Source organism: Parasteatoda tepidariorum, chromosome 9 (genome assembly GCF_043381705.1).
Source record: "Parasteatoda tepidariorum isolate YZ-2023 chromosome 9, CAS_Ptep_4.0, whole genome shotgun sequence".
NCBI lineage: Eukaryota > Metazoa > Arthropoda > Arachnida > Araneae > Theridiidae > Parasteatoda > Parasteatoda tepidariorum.
This window is the reverse complement of record NC_092212.1, coordinates 31,227,731-31,246,026: the sequence shown is the minus strand read 5'-3', so window position 1 is coordinate 31,246,026 and position 18,296 is coordinate 31,227,731. Positions and strand designations below refer to the sequence as shown.

The window sequence follows — 18,296 nt, the reverse complement described above, 5'->3', positions numbered from 1 at the left end:
CAAGAGCAATGGCTCTCACTTCCTATTGAACTGATAGACCGCATAATTGAAAGCATCACACATCGCTGTTTGTGCTGTATTGCTTCTAGAGGCAATCATATTCCATATTAAAGGTACTTTTTCTATTGCAAACCGATACTTCCAATTTGTTTATTTTATACATGTGCTAATTTCTATACTACTATTAATGTCTGATAATTTCTTTTTATGTTGTTTAATACCTTACTATGTGTTGTATATTGTGGGTAAGTTTCATAAAATTCCATGTGTAATTTCTTGAGTTATCGCGATTTTTGTGAATTTTCCTTAATTTATGATAACCAGTGTATTTTAAAAGCACCTACAGGGTTCCCACGATTTTGAAAAAATAAATAAGTGGTAGCTAAGATTTTTCAATATTACTGAAAAATGATTATATTTATCTTTCTATCCCCGAGTTTTTTTTAATTAATTATTTATTTATTTTGCGCCCATGTATACTTCCTTTAAATTTAATATTCATTGAATGCTTTAAACAAATAGACTTATCTCACTTTTAATACCATTTTAAAAAATTTTCCTGTCCATGGGAATTCTGACTGAATGAGTTTTGTTATTTACTTGTTTTTGGAGACAAGAGTGGAGGAGAGGTACGAACAATGCTTACGTAAGACATAAAAAAATCTATATATTTTTCAATTTCTTTTTTTTTTTTCTTTTTTTAAAAGTTTTAAAAAATTGCAATTGGAAAAATTTCAAATTTAATATTCAATTCGGGGAAAGAAGGAATTGGAAAAAATTTCTCGTAAAAGTTTCAGAGTCAAGAGGTTTGAAAACAAAAAGGAAATTCAAAAGATTCTTAAGGAATATTCCACTCAAAATTCAATAAAACGAATAAAAAACATAAATTTTATTTTCTGTGAAGTTACATCTTTTATTTGAATTTTATCCTAAAATAAGATTTCCACAATAATAGTCAAAATTAAAGTTAAGACATACGTGAGCAAACTTGAAGGTGACGGCTTGCTTACTTTTGCTGACATAAGAGAGTACAATTTGTCATAATTATGCTTACGTAATATTTAGCAAGGGGACCTTTTTTGACATTAATTATTAGACCCCCAAAATATTTAGGATCTCCTCTCCCCACTTAAAGGCTCTAAAATATGTAGGAATAAAACTATTTTTTGTGATTTATTTTTAAAATTTTTAAAATTGCCTTTAGTATTTTGAGCGTATATTTTTCAAATTAACTTTGATCACATTCATTTTAGAGATATGACTTCAACGATGACGTGATAAGTTAATTTTAATCCTCCTAAGCCTTTAATTTTTATCGAATATTATCTTTTGTTTCAAGTTACAGACATTTGTTCTTTTTAGCTAACACCCTGGAACAACGAATGGGGCAAATTTGCCCCACCTCGTTTTTTGTTGCTTAGTAATTCAAATAACTTTCTGAATGTGTTGAGTATTTCTGACTTTTCAGAATTTGATCTAATTTAAGTGCTTATTTAATCATTCATGTTTAAAAAAGTTAATTCAAGTTTCATGTTTAAAAGTGCTTAATTAATTATTCATGTTAGTTAGAAAATTTTATATCAAACCTTATACTTGGAAATACCGGAAGAGTCAGATTGGCCCCTTAGGTATTCTAGTATTAGGTATTCCATAACTCCAGGTAGGTTTGGGTATAAGGTAAGTATAAGGTTCCCCTGTTTCATTGAAAAAACAAAATTATTTCAATGTATGCATAATTATTTAATTATTAGTAATTGAAAAAAGGGAACTCAATTATCCAAGAAACTAAGATATAAATATAATTCAAAAGTGTTTAATTTAATCAAATATATAATATATTCATTTAATCAAATTCGGTTCATTAACGAAATCGAGTAAAATGCTATAGAATTTTGATAATCAAGTCTACAATTGGTTTTTAATAAACTAATTATGATTATATTTTAAGTATTTGATGATTAATTGAGCTACATACAATCTGGGAAGAACCAAACTGACTCCTTCAGTCCTCCTAGAGTGTCGGTCTTTCTAGTGCTACTTACGAAGCAAATAAACTTTTCTGGGGGTACAAAGACTACTAGTAAACATCTGGCAATACTAACCATTTTTCGAAGTTTGTCTTCCTTTTTCCAACCGACGTACCATTCCTCAGTTCTTTGTTTCTGATAACCGCTGAAATCTATCACTGCTCCTTTGAAGATTTTTTTAAATTTGCTTTTATGAATATTTCCATTTAATTTTAACTGATATAGATATTTTAATTAACTATGTGATAAATTTTATTATGTTTTCTTTTTTGTTTATTTTTTGTGTTTGTATTTTAGATCGCATTAATTATTTTAAAATGACAGAAGTATAAACTGTAAAAATTCCAATTTGATAAGTAAAAAACGCATTTAATATTTGTAATTTTATGCGTTTAGTTTTTTCCCCACCTCGATCCAGCTCTTTTTCGAAATCTATGTTAAACTATTAAATTTTTAAATTTCAACAATTAGTGAATCTAAACTTACTTTATTGCCTCGAGTGCAACAATTTAAAATTGATTTATTAAAATTTAACTGAAATATTTTTATAAATGTATTACTAATCCCTTTCATCAGATTCTTTAATCGCTTCTTACAGAAATTAAAGATCCTTGCATCCTTAATCCTTGCAAAAATAACGGCAGTTGTAATTCTGATGGAGATAAATACTCTTGTACATGCAAGGAAAACTTTAGAGGAACTAATTGTGAAGAACGTAAATAATATTTTTGTATTTAAATTAACGTGATTGTTACTGATAGCCATTTACATCATATTTTTTAATTGCTTTTCGTTGTAGTCAAAGATCCTTGCATGCAAAATCCTTGCAAAAATAATGGTATTTGTAGTTCTCAAGGAGATAAATATCACTGTACGTGTTCAGAAAACTTCAGAGGACCTGCATGTGAAGAACGTAATTATTAAATCTTAATTTTTCTCAAAATTAAATTGAATTGAATTTATGAGTGTATTATTGACATTTCTTCAGAATAGACTTTTTAATTGCATTCCTCAGGATATGAAGATTTTTGTAGTCTAAATCCTTGCAAAAATGGCGGTATTTGCAGTTCAGATGGAAATACTTACTACTGCACTTGTTTGGAAAAATTTAAGGGACTGAATTGCGAAGAATGTAAGTATTTATAGTATTCTCTTTTTAAAATTAAATGCTGTCATTTTATTTTGTTATTTAAAATAATTTTTCGAGCCTTATTATGTTTCTTTATTAATATATGTAGACAATACATAGTTATAATTTTCAACATTTATAGGTAGTGAGGTAGGTACTAGGTAATTTATAGGTACTAGGTAGCTGTTTCAGTTTTTTTCTTTCCCGTAATGTTTTGATAGTTATGATATTATGTTTCGCTAAATATAGGTTAGTTAATAATAAATTTTAAACTTTTTTCATATCCAATAATAGAAAAAACTAATAAAAAAAAAATGTCGTCCCGTATTCTAAGTCATTCAAAATTTTCGCGAAGTAAAGTTTGAGTTGTAACTTTTTCCATGCTGGTATAATGGAGATATATAAGGTGATTAAAAAATAACTTTGTTTACATACGACCTTCAGGTCAACATATTTTTATTTTATTTTATAACTGTCATTGAACAGCCGACCCAATTTTTTGGGTTTACGACAACTAATGTTCAACTCCGTAGCCTTGTAATTTTGAATCCAATCCAGAAAACAAGGGAACTTCTGGATCAATTTTTGGGATAAATCTGCCATCATGGAGGACGTTTTGATGGAACTAACCCGCATTTGCGTTACATGGAGAGGTGAACCACGAAAACCTCTCACGGTTAGCCTGACAGCAGGGGAACTCGATCCCATGATCCGTCTACCACTGAAGATATTTTACGTCAGCATTGTGGTAGGTGCAAGCCGGATGCAGAGTTCGTATCGACCAGCCATTGCTGGGATTCGAACCCGGTTCACCTCATTGGAAGGCGAACTCTCTATCCCCTGAGCCATCGCGGCTCCAGGCCTGCATATTCTCTAAAAGAATGGAATGGAAGAAAAGAAGAAAGCATTCAAATAGTTACAGGTCGAAATTTTATAAAATAATAATTTTCTTTATTCCTGCCTTGAACCGCCATTTTGTATGTCATAATAATTTTAAGTTTTTACAGTGAAGATCTCGATTCGATGAAAAAAATAGATGTTGCAATTGAAAATCTCTGAACTCTCTCATTCTCGTAATTCCGAGAGCGAGATTATTGTTTTTAACATTATTCTTAAGCGTATATTCATTTAAAAATAATTATATTCTGTTCACGAGAACGGTATATTTTCCAAAAGAACATATTTTCAAAAAGAGGCATTTTACCTTAAAATATCAAAGTATGGAAAACCGGGCAAAGATTTTAAATCTTTAAAAAAACATAAGAGTTGTGATTATCGGTTATAATCCTGCAGGATTTTGGTTATATACCTGCGTGATATTCGCAACACTCGTGTTTTCCTAATCTATTCTTATCGGATATTTAAATATTAAATAAATACTTAAAAATCAATCGATAAAATAATATCAAATCAGATCTGGTATAAATTTCGGAAATTTATCAAATGGATTATTTAATTGTTGACATTTATCAGTGAAAGTCGTCACACTAATTTCGGTCATTCACGATGAAATATATACTATTACAGACGTGCCAACTCTCCCGCATTTTGCGGGAGTCTCCCGAATTTTGAGTTATTCTCCCGCCCTCCGGAATTGATTTGAAAAACTCCCGAATTTTACTGCGATCGACGGCCAAACTCAAAATTACCTAATTTTTCCGCGAGTGCGAAGGTAAGTTTTTCTTTCAGCTTGAATTCCATCCCCTCTTATCAAACTACCATCTGCCTGAAGCGTAGCTGAACATGCTTTATTTTCCCCCCTCTTCAACGTTACCTCTAAAAACACTCCTATTTCACCCGCCCCCTTACACTGGGGGCGGGTGAAATCTTCCTCTTCTTTCGTGTGGAGTTGAATGCAATGACGTCACATGTCGTTATCGAGTGACGTCCGTTCAGGAGTGGGGAAACTCGTACTCTCGATAGTTGGAATTGATATTGTATCTTGCTGTTTTTATAGTTTTTAATGCGTATTTTTCCACGGTTGGCAACAAGCTCGTAAACTAGCAACGTGATATCAATTATTCGTTTAGTCTTCGTATATTTAAAAAAAAAAAATTTCAAGGATGTCTTAAGTCGAAACGGAAGTATGGATCAATTTCAACAAATCATGTACCAATGACTTTAGCAAGACTTAATTGCGGAGAGCTAAGTCTGCAACTCTTTTTTTCATGCATACAGTAGAGAACCATTTATCTGGTATCCAGATAATCCGGAAAAAAAATTTGCTCGGTTCTCCCGCCATTTTGAACTAAAACGATATAAAAAAAAAAGCGGAAACTGGACTAATCCTTGAAGTTGAGTAGAGGAAAATGTGAGGAAGGGAAGAATTTTTTTCCCCGTTTACCCAGAGAAACGTCATTTCTTCCGCGACCTTGAAGATTTTAGATCTTTATTCTCTTTTAGGTCGTTAAACTCAAAGGAGTGGCATGATGATTTCGTTTGCTAGTTTGATTTACGAGGGGGTGGGGAAAATGCATTGCACATGCATATCAGTGAACAGAAGATGAAAGAGAAAAATATATTTATCTATTTGACATCGATTAATAAAAATAAAATGTTTTTCTTTTGAATAAATTCTGATTCTTTGGAAGTGCGGTATCATTCGCAAGTTTTTCTTGATGTGGAATCACACCTGCTTTAATTAAAAATCGCGTTTTTATAAAAAAAAAAAAAAGGAGAATTGTTTATTAATTTAAGCATACAATTATTTTATGAAGCAGATTGCAGTTTCGTTTTTCTGATTCCACTACGTTTTTTTTTTCTTTTTCATGATAAATTTTGCACTCAATAAAATTATTTGTATTACCAAATTTTTTCATTTTTTTTTTTTTTTTTTTTTAAAGTCCGTTGATCTTGCCTTGTTCTAGGTTTTAATATTTATGCTAGTGCCGTTTTTTAACTATCGTTTCGGTTCGATAATTTTCAAGTGTTGTTTTTATTTAGATTAATAGGTTTTCCTTTTATTTTCCCCCCCCCCCATGAAATATATTGCGTTATTTAATCATTGGTTTTGTTTATTAGTTGATTTAGGAATCGTAATTATTTTTTAAACTTGTTTTTCTTGTCTAAACTTGCAAATTTTTTTATTCTTTTAAATTTTATTTTTCTACAATTTTTTTCCTTTTTAGATTTAGGAGTGCTTTTCTTTTTTCTCTTACTTTAAAATGTGTTTACATTTTTTCCTTGTAATTTGGGTTTGATAAAACATCGATTAACGACACTTTTTTGTCGATCCAGGAAACCGGGAAATTAAGACATCCGGGATAGCGATGGTCCCGAGCATCCCGGATAATTGGTTCTTTATTGTACAGACATTAGTATTGAATTGGTTTTTTAAAATAAAATACTTATTCAATTTGTTTATTTTTTAAAAGTTTTTGTGTATTTTTATTACAGTGTCGGGTTTTTGAATAATGTTTTATTAAGGAAATGGTATTTATTTAAAGAGTATCTACCTAATATAGTTTTGTGTTGCTAAATCTGTGTTTAATTATTTTATTTCCATTTAATATTTTTAAACAATTATTGCTCTATTAGTGTGTAAAATTTCTTGCATTCTTATATTTAATAAATTTTTTACTTAAAATTCCTTAGAAGTGCCAAATGTTGCATATCATGCACCTTTTTTTACCCCTCCTGAAATCTCCTGAATTCTTGTTAGGGAAACTCCGGAATGTTAATTTTGCTAGGTTGGCACGTCTGCTATTATTTCCAATATGTACGAAATTCCAGCTTAACTTCTTAACTTAAGATATTGATTTTATCAGTTGTATCATGTTTAATTTTTTTTTCCAGCTCAAGATCCTTGCTTGCAAGATCCATGCAATAATGCAAGCTGTTTTAGAGATTCAGAAAGTTTTAGATGCGAGTGTAATATATCGTATGCCGGAAAAAGGTGTAAAGAAGGTAATACAGAATTAATATTAATATTCCTCTTAAATCATCAGATAACACCCAAGACTTCTAGATAAAAAATACTTCAGAACAGAGAAAAGATTTAAAAAAAGGAAAAAGAGAATCTTTAGTAATTAACTAGAAAAATAAACCTAAACACGTCAAATGTTCATGATATGTATGATACATGTGAGTTCGCGCTTTAATCTCAGCTCTATTCAATTGCGTTTGCATCTTTCTCGCCCAAACATTTGAAATGGGCTCTGCTTCCAAACTTTATACAGGGGGCTTTATAATGCCCACTTTCAAAATAACTTTTTTTTAATCATTTTCAAATTATCATCCTAAGTATTAATAAGGTTTTTTAGAATCCTTGTCGAAAATGACCTCATTAAAATATACATATTAGAAGTAGCAAATTAATATAATAAGAAGCAAAGAAAAAAAACGCTATCAAAACCAGTCAAATCATTGAGGAAAACAGGACTGAAAGCATCTAAAGCTGTTTGATTACCTGTTGAAGTAAATAAGAATTGAAAAGCTATATAAAGAAATAACTCCCAAGAAACCTTTTATTTCCAAGGAGTACGTCGGTGTGTTTTGAAATCTGGACACGGCACAAAATGCGAACTTAAAATATGGGCACAGCTCGAAAAGCGTTTTTAAGAAAAGTGGACACAGCGCTTTTTCAGTTTTCAACCTAAATATAACAACTAGTTAAAAATTAATATTATTTTTTGAAACCCTTTCCTGCTATCACTGAGAAACATGTAAAAAGACGGGCTTTGTTTTTTTTATAGATGTGCAAAAAAAATGCAACTATCTGCCCCAAACGGTTTTACCGTAACTTTATAGCAAAATACTTATTTATCAGTTAGATTAATGAGTTTTTTTATTCTATTTTTTGAAATTGAATTTATTAAGTTCTGTATAATTGTTTGGTCATGAATCACAGCATACGAGTAACATTCTGTGATTGGCCCTGAGTTAAAATTCACAGAGATAAAACGAAACAAGCTTTTTTTCGTAGAATTAACATAGAATGAGGAAATACGTGCTTGCTTTTCCGTACTCATTAAAATGCTATTGTAACCATTACGAGGCCTAAGTCCTGCCCTTCCAATTCGGCGTGGATTTTGCAGTTGTAACTTGTTGTAACAGTCTTTACTTTTCAGAACTCTAAACGATAGAGTGAGTTTCAAAACCTTAAATTTCTACATCATTAACTAGCTACCACTATTTTAACTTTATAGCACTTCTGGCAACATCGTATAAACGACTTTTGACATTTAAAGTCTTTTCAACAACAGACTAATTTAATAAAATGTACCAAGTGCTTTATGCGAGTGGACGATATCACATTGCGAATTTATTCGTATTGATTATTCTTCGAAAAAAGATCATTATTCATTAAAGAAATATATATATANTGTCGCTCGTCTGAACGAAAGGCATAGAACTTTCTTGATGTAAATGAAGAGAGGCAGTTGGAATTGTCTGTCGGAGTAGTTTCTAAGTGAAACTGATAATCTTAGTGATTAAGACTCTAAGTGACTATAAAATTAGTTAATTGAAATATGTTTCTGTGTGAAACTGGAACCTGTTTGGTTCGATCTCAATTGTTTAAGAGTCTGTGTGACTCATGTTATCATTAAAGAATAAGCATAATCATTAAATGTCTTGATTGACTTTATTAATGTAACCAAGGCATTTACATATATATATATATATATATATGTCACGGGCAATGTAAATAATTGGGCATTGTTTATGTGCCCAAAAGGATATGACAAAATGATAAATTATGTTGCAATTATTACATTGCCCGGTCATTATGTATAATGCTCAAGTGAGCAATTTGTGTCACACATAGCCACAAGGTGTCTTGGGATATTCACCCACTTTTAAATGCACCTGGATAATTTTTTTTTAAAATTTTTTCCCGCACATGCGCTGTATAAAGCAACTACTTCAATTACTCTTATCTGGCGCAGTTTTTATTATTTTTTTTTAAATTTTAAAGCAATAATTTCGGTATCAGTTTAAAATTGATTCAAACGCTTTGTTTAATTTTTTTTGAATATTTAAGCTATAGCTAAGCTATGTTGTGAGAAATTATCGTAAAGAAATTTAAATTTATCAAATTGCCCAATTTTAATGGTCATTATTCATAATAACTAAGCATTACGAATACTGACCTAAATAATTACATTGCCCGTAACATATATATGCTAAATTATCGATAAATCGTGGTGTTATTCAGGAAAAAACCAGAAAAAAAAACTCACCTCAATAATTTGAAAATTTGGGAGATTACTTTGTTTTTCTTGTTCCAAGCTCTTCCTATGTAACATACTTATGAATTTTTCATTTATTATAATAACACCTAACATTTTGATGATCATTGTAGTTAAGTAATTTTAAAGAAAAGTTTGCATGTATTAGTTAAGTGTATCCGGAGTTTGAGTATTTATTTTCTTCTTTTATGCAATACCCTTTCGAAATAAAAAATCAGTTTGAAGTTTTTTTTATTACTAAACGTTTATTGTAATAGGATATGTTCGAGTATAATTAAAATGTCCAGTTACTGAAAAAAAAGAAAGACAGAGTCTGGTGAAAAAATATGTATAAAACATTGAATTTAAAACGATTAAAAAATGTATACAAATTTTTTTAAATCAGCATATATCCCTAAATCGAAAAAAGAATAGACAATAATAATTCATATTCTTAGTTAACTTTAAGTAGCTTTGAATAACTTCTTTTTTCATTTTAGATTTGCAAAGCGGAGCTGGAGATACTGTAGACACAATTATTTATGCGAGTGGTGGTGCTGGATTTTTGCTTCTTGCTGTATTAGGAATTTTGATTCTTTTACGCATGAAAAGGTAAAAGACATAATACCTAATATCTAAAACTTAAAATAATTTGTGATTGTTTATATTTTAAATTATAAAATCTATGATTTTTTAACATTAAAGTGGCATACAATAGTTTCAATTCATATTTTAAAATTTGAGAGTACTGAAGTTAAGGAGGTACGATTTAATCGTGCGCAAAGAAAATTATAAGAATCGATTATTGCTGATTTAATATGCGATAGTTATTATAAATTTCTATCACATTCAAAAACTATTTTAATTGTTTTTTGTAGGAACTCTTTATTCATTTAGTTATTATAAATGGGTATTTATAACAGGTGTGTTAAGTTGCGGCGTTTATAAAAGGGCGACTTACCTTTGCAAAAGCATTGCACATTGTGTAATAGTCATTGACTAGTTAGTTCTGAGAATGACTTACATGCCGAATAAGCACAAAATAATATAATGGGGCCGGGATAGCCTTGTTGGTACGGCACGGGGCCCATGTCCAAGGGGTCGTTGGTTCGATCCCTGCCGGCCCCGAAAACTCCCCGTGTAGTAAACGTTGACTGATGCACGCTAAATCTGTCGATTCTCAAAGTCCTCCATGTTCCCATTACAAATCAATACCTCTGGGGGTACTAATCCAGGAGTTTCCTTGTCTTCGGGATTGGTTCAAAATTACAAGGTTACGGAGTTGAACATTAGTAGTCGTAAACCCAAAATTGGGTCGTCTGTTCAACGACGGTTATAAAAAAGTAATAATAATAATAAAATAAGTCAAAAGTGGATGGTTTTCTAACGTAACAAGTCGAATAGTTATCCTGAAAATACGACATTTTTATTCCAATAAGCCTAAGCTTAATATTAAAATTAAGTAACAAAATATTAAATTTTGAAATTCAAATTTCAATATAGAGTCTACAAAACCCACCCTTCATCGAGTTTGATTTATTTTAGCATTCCTTTTCAATTGTTGGTTGTACTTTTACCATAAATAACACACCATTCTGAAAGAACTCCTTTCTACGGCATCGTGAATCCCTTTCTAATCCATCCCTCACCTTTAACCAGTTTACTAATTTATGACTGTTTTTTGGAATATTTTTTAACTAATTAAGAAATTATTTGATTCTAAAATTAATTAACAAAATTTATTCCAATTAATTTGGCATAAAACACTATTCATACGATACTATTTCATACACGCCTCTTTAAATCCCGTTATTCGTTTTGTATTTCTGAATATTTCTAAGAGTTAGTGCAACTGGTCCCACTTTCTTCACAATTGTAGCAGTGAAGTTTCCCGCCTTTCATTATAATCAAAATCACTTTTACTTTCTTTAATTTCGCTTTCTTTAGTATTACCACTTTTACTTTCTTTAATTTCGCTTTCTTTAGTATTACAGTTGTATGCCAAAATAGTTCTGATAGTTTAGTGATAAATATGATTTTTACATTCTGATGCCCAAGACTGATTGTAAAACTGTTATAACGGTAGGGTCAGTGTTTTTTATTAAAGATAAAACTTGGGTGTATTGCAGGGAAAACTGGAGATTAGTGGATGGAACATCATATATTTCTCCATTGATATGTCAAGCAAAAAAAATGCTTTCTGACAAAAATATTTTGAATTTTCAAATTTAGGATAGAATATATATTAATTTTCAGCAATAAAAAGATATGCTTTTTTGGGTCGGAAATTCGAAAAATAAAATCCGACAAAGATGGGTTTAACATAGGGACGTTTCTTAATTTCCAAAATAAGAAAAAGGATATTTCATTTATAGGCCAACGCGAATGAATGACGTAGACTTTGAAGTACTGCAATTTGGTGATATAATCAGAAAATGGAGTGAAATTAACTAAAATTTTTGCTTTTCTTTTTTCAGGAAACGGAGATCTGAGATAAATTATATTCAAAGTAAGTTAATCTTTCTTAATTCTCAACTACGCACATCGCATTTGCCATCTTAATTGTTTTCATTTAAGCAGGTTTATTGGGTAGGGCTTGATGAGGTTTACTACGCTACAGAATTCAAAAAAACGCCTATGAGGAATTAATGATATGGCTTTTCATCCACATAATAACAATTGTCAGATTAAAAATTTAAAAAATTATAATAACAGGAGGTAGCAATGAACTATTTACTGCATTTTGTTTAGGAAACAAAGTGTTATTTAATTTATAATTAGTTAGAAGTTCATTAACAGATGGCGCTGCTGACTATAAAAGAATATTTCCTGTTGCAAATCAGAACACATGAAGAAAAAAGAATTGCGGAGGTATAGTGAATTTTGTCTTCAAATGAATTTTTATTTTATCGCAGTTAGCAGTGCCAGCTGCTAAAAAATTTCGTTCCTAATTTTGAAATTAAGTAATGAGAAATTAATTGATTCCTTTCGCAAAGTACAACAAACCATTTATTTTTATAATTGTATATGAAAAACCTTGTTAGCAGTTTCATATTTACTAACAAGTAGATATATCGCCTCCCCCCTTCTCCATTATATTAGGATTATTCATTTCTTCTATTTTTTTCATCAAGGTTCCCACGGGTCAGGGAGAACAGGGAAATCCTGGAATTGTCAGGGAACTTTATTTCAACTCCAAAAATCAGGGAATGGTCAAGGAAAGTTGCAATTTTTTTACAAAACCTGGAAAATTCCTTCATTATACCTGGAAAAAAACCAGTCTTAAAATTGTCAGTAACAGTATTCAGTTGTTGAGATTTTAGTTAAATAATTCCAACATCTATTACAATTATTTATTGTAAAAATTTCACATTTTAGACAAACTGAAATGCTTCATTCCTCATATAATATTTATTTTACATAGAAAATCTAATACTTGGCATTACAAATAAAAGAATTAAAATTTTCTGATGAAAAATTTCGTAACATAAGTAAAATATGGTATTGATTTTCATTGAAATTTACCTGGAAAGTCAGGGAATTTTTTTTTCTCAAATTGAGTGGGAACCCTGTTTCTCCTTCCGTTTTCTCATTGATTTTTTTACATCAGCGGTCATTACATTATGAAACCCAGTATATTACTAAAGACTAATGTTAGTAAGAAACAATTAGAATGTATAGTAATTGCTTTCCTTTTAATCAAAAAATATCTCTGATTGATTCATTTGATATAAAACTTTTAATCAAATGTTACTTTAAAATCTCTACAATCTGTGCAGTGTATTAGTACAACGTTGGAGCACGCCTGCAAGTGTTTAGTTGTCTAGCTACACGGTTCATCGCTGTCAGCTATGTAGAATCAATTTTCATCTGTGAAAAGCATTTATTATTCCCTTGAAAGGCAACAGAAAGGTGTCGAGTAGCAGTTATTTAGTTTTTGTTCGCACAATTTTGGGCAGTTCTACTTTCTTAATCATAAAATATTTTTTATTTATTAATGTAAAAAATTGAATTTTGTGGGAAATTAAAAACAAGATGTGTTTTAACTTTCCAGTTGTTAAAGAAATTTGCTCATCAAGGTGGAGGGGTTTGAACCCCAAACCCTCTCATTGCATACGCTACTGGGAACTTGTGAAATTAAAATTAATTTCAGCACTTTTTTTAAAAAAATTTAAAGAAAACCGAAAAAGAAAAAAATAATAATCTTCCTAAAGACTAGGGACATTTGGCACTTACTATTGTATATAAATTGTTGTAAATCATTTTACAAATTACAATACATTTTACAGCTTGAGTTTTCAAATTTTTTAGTTCAATTAACTTGAACAAATTTATAAAACATCCCAATAGAATATAAAACGCACTTGTGAAAAATAAAGTATTGCATGCTTGAAAAACAAGTAAATCGATAAAAAAAAAGTCTGTTAAAATATTTTATGCTAAAGCTAAATATTTTATTTCATGAATTTTAGATTCAAAAAGCAGAACATACATACTTAGAGTACTTGTTTTTAGCAAAAAGATAAAGAAAATCCATTATCCCTAGGGGCTTTCTGAGTTGAACTGCATTCAGTGTACTTTCACCAGAAAAAAAGATTTTTTTACAAAGAAAAAACCATGAAGAAAAATCCCATACACAGAGAAAATCAAAGAATTTTATCCAACGTTTATCAATACATAGCAATAGCGAGAGATTTGGAGAAAACAATAGACTTAAATCAAAATTCAGTTTCATTAAAAACAGAAAATAGCTAAAATTAAAGAAAAAATTAAATTGAAAAAATGAATATATACTTTACGTATTGCCTACATTGACAAACAGTCATTAAGCAAAGTATGGAAGGTTTAGCAAATTTAAATCAGAGAATGAAACAGCATATTATTCTCCCTTCCCCTTTTCTTAATATTACTAAAATGAACAAAGAAAAATAAAAAAATTTCCTATTCAATAAATCAATCTTTTTTTTAATCACATATTTTACTTTAACCCACTTACTTGGGTATTAGGAATATTTGATTGGGAAAAACTTTAGTGTAAGGAATACTGGACGACCGGATACTGAGAACTGGTTCACAGCCTTAAAATAACATTAATATAGGGAACACAGGGCTAAGGCTCGCACATCCCTGCTGTGTGAATATGAAACGATATTTCATACTTAACCAGTTTTTAATTTTATAAAATGTCTAAGCAATATGAGAAACTTTTGATAATTTCATTTTTACAAAGCTGAAAACTTTGATAGTCCATTTTCAACATTGCAAGCAATGCACATTTCTAAATTAACCAGTAGCATGTGCAAATTTTCCAGATATGCATTAACAAGATATTTTGAGTACAGTAATTAAAAAAATCAATGTGATTTATTTTAGGTTAGTGCATATGTAATTTATCTTTTGTATGTTTGCAGACATTGATGCTTCAAGTGTTGGAAGTGACACCAGTGGCACAAACATGATGGCGTAAATAAGAGAAATAATGCAAAAAATTACCCTCATAGCTTTTAGGGAAAATTAGACAACTGATACTATCAAGCTAAAGAGAAAATCAAGTTTTGAAATAAATTGTTAGTTGTCTTAATTTTTTCCTAAAACCAGATAAAAAGATCACATGTGAACTCATATTTTTGACATCTCACGTATTTCATGGCTATGCTTAAATGACCTTCATGCTATATCATTCAACTTAATAGTCAATTTCTACATATTTATTAACCATTCATGTCATTTTCTTTTATAAAACTTTTGAAAATAAAGTTTTTTTTAAAAAAAAAATTGTGATATTTCAATCAAAAATGTGAAATTTAATGAAGGGCACAATACATTCAAGTATAAAATAAATTAAACAAAATTAAATGTTCAGAATCAGTGCAGAAAAAAGAACAAAATTCAAGTAGTAGATTAATTTATTAAATTTTCTCTAATTAGTAAAGTTAACTGAGTTTATTCAAGCACAAATAATTTTCTTTTTCGCTGTTAGATTCAGTGTGCTTTAACTGCTAAAGCTTTCAAATCATCTATACACTTCTGTAATGCTTCTTTCTCCTAGAATATGAAACAAAAATTAATACATTTCTAAAAGCAAAGATACATATTTCTAAAAGAAAATTTATGAGCAGAGTTAGGTGATTTAGTATTTAGACATTGCAATAACAATATTTTAAAAAGTACTTGTGCTATATCATGAATATAACATGTTCCAATAAATAATGAATGATGCTACGAGTATAACCAATAAGGACAATAATTGAATACAATAATGCAATATTATTGAATACATAAATAAAATAATGCGTAATAAAAAGTAATGAATATGGTAATATCCTGATTACGATTGATTGATAATAATAATTATTAAATTTGATTATGAGTGTCAATAAATCTGGTTACAGAAATAAAAAATGTGAATCATTTTGGTTACCCAATTAATCAATCTGTATTGTTACCCAATAAATTACAAAAATTAGTTATATTAGCAGAATATTGCAATACAGTACAGGACTCGTTATCCGGAAGTCAGAAAACCAGAACGAAATTCGATAAATTTTCTCACCATTTAAAAAAAATTTTTTTTTTTCCTCATAAGATTTTAGGTTTTTTCTTTCTTTTTTGAAAGATGTTTACCTTACCATCATTTTGGAAATAATCATTAGTGTATTACTTCATTGTTTTTTCTTCTTTTTAAGATTATTTTCAAATAAATTTTTTTTTTTTGTTGGGTTTAACAATAAAAAAAACGGCTTTTTGTAGTGATTCAGACAACTGGAAAAATCAGTTAACCGGAATAGCAATGGTCCGGATCACTCCGGATAATCGGTTCCCTGCTGTATATCACGAGACACTAATATTTGCTGATATTCTAATACCAAATTTATAAAATTATATAATTTACTAAAGAGTATTATTACTTGTTGAGGTGTAATGCTCTTAACAACACTATTAACAATCCAGTCCACCATGTGCTTCTGTTCAAGTTTCCTACGAGTATTGACAAGCTCCAATTGATAATCCTAAAAATAGAAACAGAAAATCATGATGGTATATATTTTCTATTAGAACTTAGAACATTGCCAAAATTTATGCGTATGTAGATAATTAGTAAATAAAAATCTTAGATTGATTTTGGTGATTAAATATTTTAAGATTTTAAATCAGGGATTACAAAATTGTAATAAAAACAATAAATAAAATTCACAGAAAATTATTATTATTATTTTTTATGTTTATCAGGCAAAATTTGCCATTATGATATAGAATCTGAGATAGACTCTTGTCTGGAGTACAATTAAAGGAAGGGTATAAAAGAAAGACATAAATAAAAATAAATTGCAACTTACTTCAAAGATAATAACTAATGTTTAATTGACTGATACTGACTTAAAAAATTTGAGTAACAAAAACCACATAATAATTAATTTCATAATGTAATTAAATCTAGCAATATTTTATTAATACTATTTGCAACATTACGTGTCTTTTATACGTTTACTCTAACCAATTTTAGCAATGACATGGATTGCTTTTAATTTTTTGATGACTCAGTATAGGATTTTAGAATATTGCAATATAAGACAAGTTATATGTGCAAATGTATACAAGAATTTAAGATACCATTAAATTAGATTATTTGATCTTTGGAAATACAAAGTAGAAAATAAAAATTTAACGGTAAAAAAATACAAATTAAAACTTGCCAATCGTCTTTTAACTTGCTCAAAGACATGCATCAATCTTCGTCGATATTCTGTTTCTAATTGCATTTGCACATTTTCCTAAGAAAAAAACATATCAAGGAATGAAATTAGAATTTAAGATACAAAAGAAATTTGCTTTTAATTATTATAAAATGACACTGTTAAATTAGGGAGATAATACAGGTAAAAACAGCATAATTAAAAGCAAATTGAGAATCCCATAATACAAAATTAAATAGTAATTTTTTACCTAGATAGTTTTATTGTTAATGCCACACTAGAGCTTAACTAAAGTGAATGTGACATATAGGGATTTATCCTTAGTGACTATACCCTACTACAATTTAGATTAGAAGGCATACGGTGGTAATTAGGGCTTTTGACCCACCCACAAAAAAAACCTGTGTGAATAATTAAGAAAAAAAAACTGGGATCAACTGTTTTTTTAAAAAAAAATAAAAATAATCAAATTCTGCATTCATATCATTATTTTTAATCAAACTTTTTATCATTGTTTTTTATTAAAGAATAATACATAGTACACAAATATACATAACTTTACTTTCAAAACATAGTGTATTTTGATATACATGTATGCATGATTTATTATAAGAATATTTCCTGCTTCAACATTATGAAAAATCTTTTTTTTTTAAAAAACAATAATTTAAGCTTTTTTAATGCTATTTATTTAGAACTGAACAGGTGCAGAGTACAGGCTGGAATAACGTTGTCTTCCTTTAATCTCTTAATAAATAAGTTTTCAAATATGAATAAAATAAGCAGATATAAGTATTGTAACAAAATATTAAAAATTGAATTTTTTAATTCTTTTTAAAAGAATATTTTTGTTTCAAAATATAAAAGCTGCATTTTAATGATACAAAAATAATGATTTAAATATAAAAAATTCATTAAATTTCAAACCATAATAAAATACTGAATAATATAAAATAAAAGTTAACTTAGACATTTTATTTAATATAAGCCTACATGATTAAATAATTATTTTACCGATAGCAGCAAAACTAATTCTAAATACATGGGTTTAAACAGCAATTTAAAAAACCATTAAGAAAATTGTTAAATATACATAGTTATGTAATTAGTTGGCTTGTAAAAAGCTTACTTTAGTTTTAAACAAAAAAAAAAAAAAAAAAAAAAAAAAAAAAAAAAAAAAAAAAAAAAAAAAAAAAAAAAAAAAAATTTTTTTTTTTTTTTTTTTTTTTTTTTTTTTTTTTTTTTTTTTTTTTTTTTTTTTTTTTTTTTTTTTTTT

The 18,296-nt window shown here is 28.8% G+C and overlaps 2 protein-coding genes across 8 annotated transcripts in view; one reads left to right on the top strand and one right to left on the bottom strand.

Moving 5' to 3' along the window:
- Positions 1–15,101, top strand: part of LOC107452196 (adhesive plaque matrix protein 2) — a gene marked incomplete in the record, with an annotated part of 49,395 nt that extends 34,294 nt beyond the window's left edge. For 3 of the 5 annotated variants that reach the window (XM_071185977.1, XM_071185976.1, XM_071185975.1), the window contains 7 exon segments: positions 2,626–2,742; positions 2,827–2,940; positions 3,043–3,159; positions 6,952–7,062; positions 9,827–9,938; positions 11,804–11,835; positions 14,738–15,101. In XM_071185977.1, the coding sequence (XP_071042078.1) occupies positions 2,626–2,742; positions 2,827–2,940; positions 3,043–3,159; positions 6,952–7,062; positions 9,827–9,938; positions 11,804–11,835; positions 14,738–14,793 (659 nt within the window). 5 annotated transcript variants of the gene reach the window in all.
- Positions 15,102–15,214: 113 nt separating this feature from the next.
- LOC107452197 (ATP synthase subunit b, mitochondrial) overlaps positions 15,215–18,296 on the bottom strand; it is a 15,051-nt gene continuing 11,969 nt past the window's right edge. The window contains exons 7-9 of one of the 3 annotated variants that reach the window (XM_071185980.1): positions 17,021–17,057; positions 16,235–16,336; positions 15,215–15,371 (exon numbers count right to left, since the gene is read on the bottom strand). In XM_071185980.1, coding sequence (XP_071042081.1) covers positions 15,309–15,371; positions 16,235–16,336; positions 17,021–17,057 — 202 coding nt within the window. In that variant the 3' untranslated portion in view covers positions 15,215–15,308. Of the gene's footprint in view, positions 15,372–16,234; positions 16,337–17,020; positions 17,099–18,296 lie in introns of all 3 variants that reach the window. The other 2 variants (XM_021147230.3, XM_043048158.2) reach the window with 2 other exon arrangements.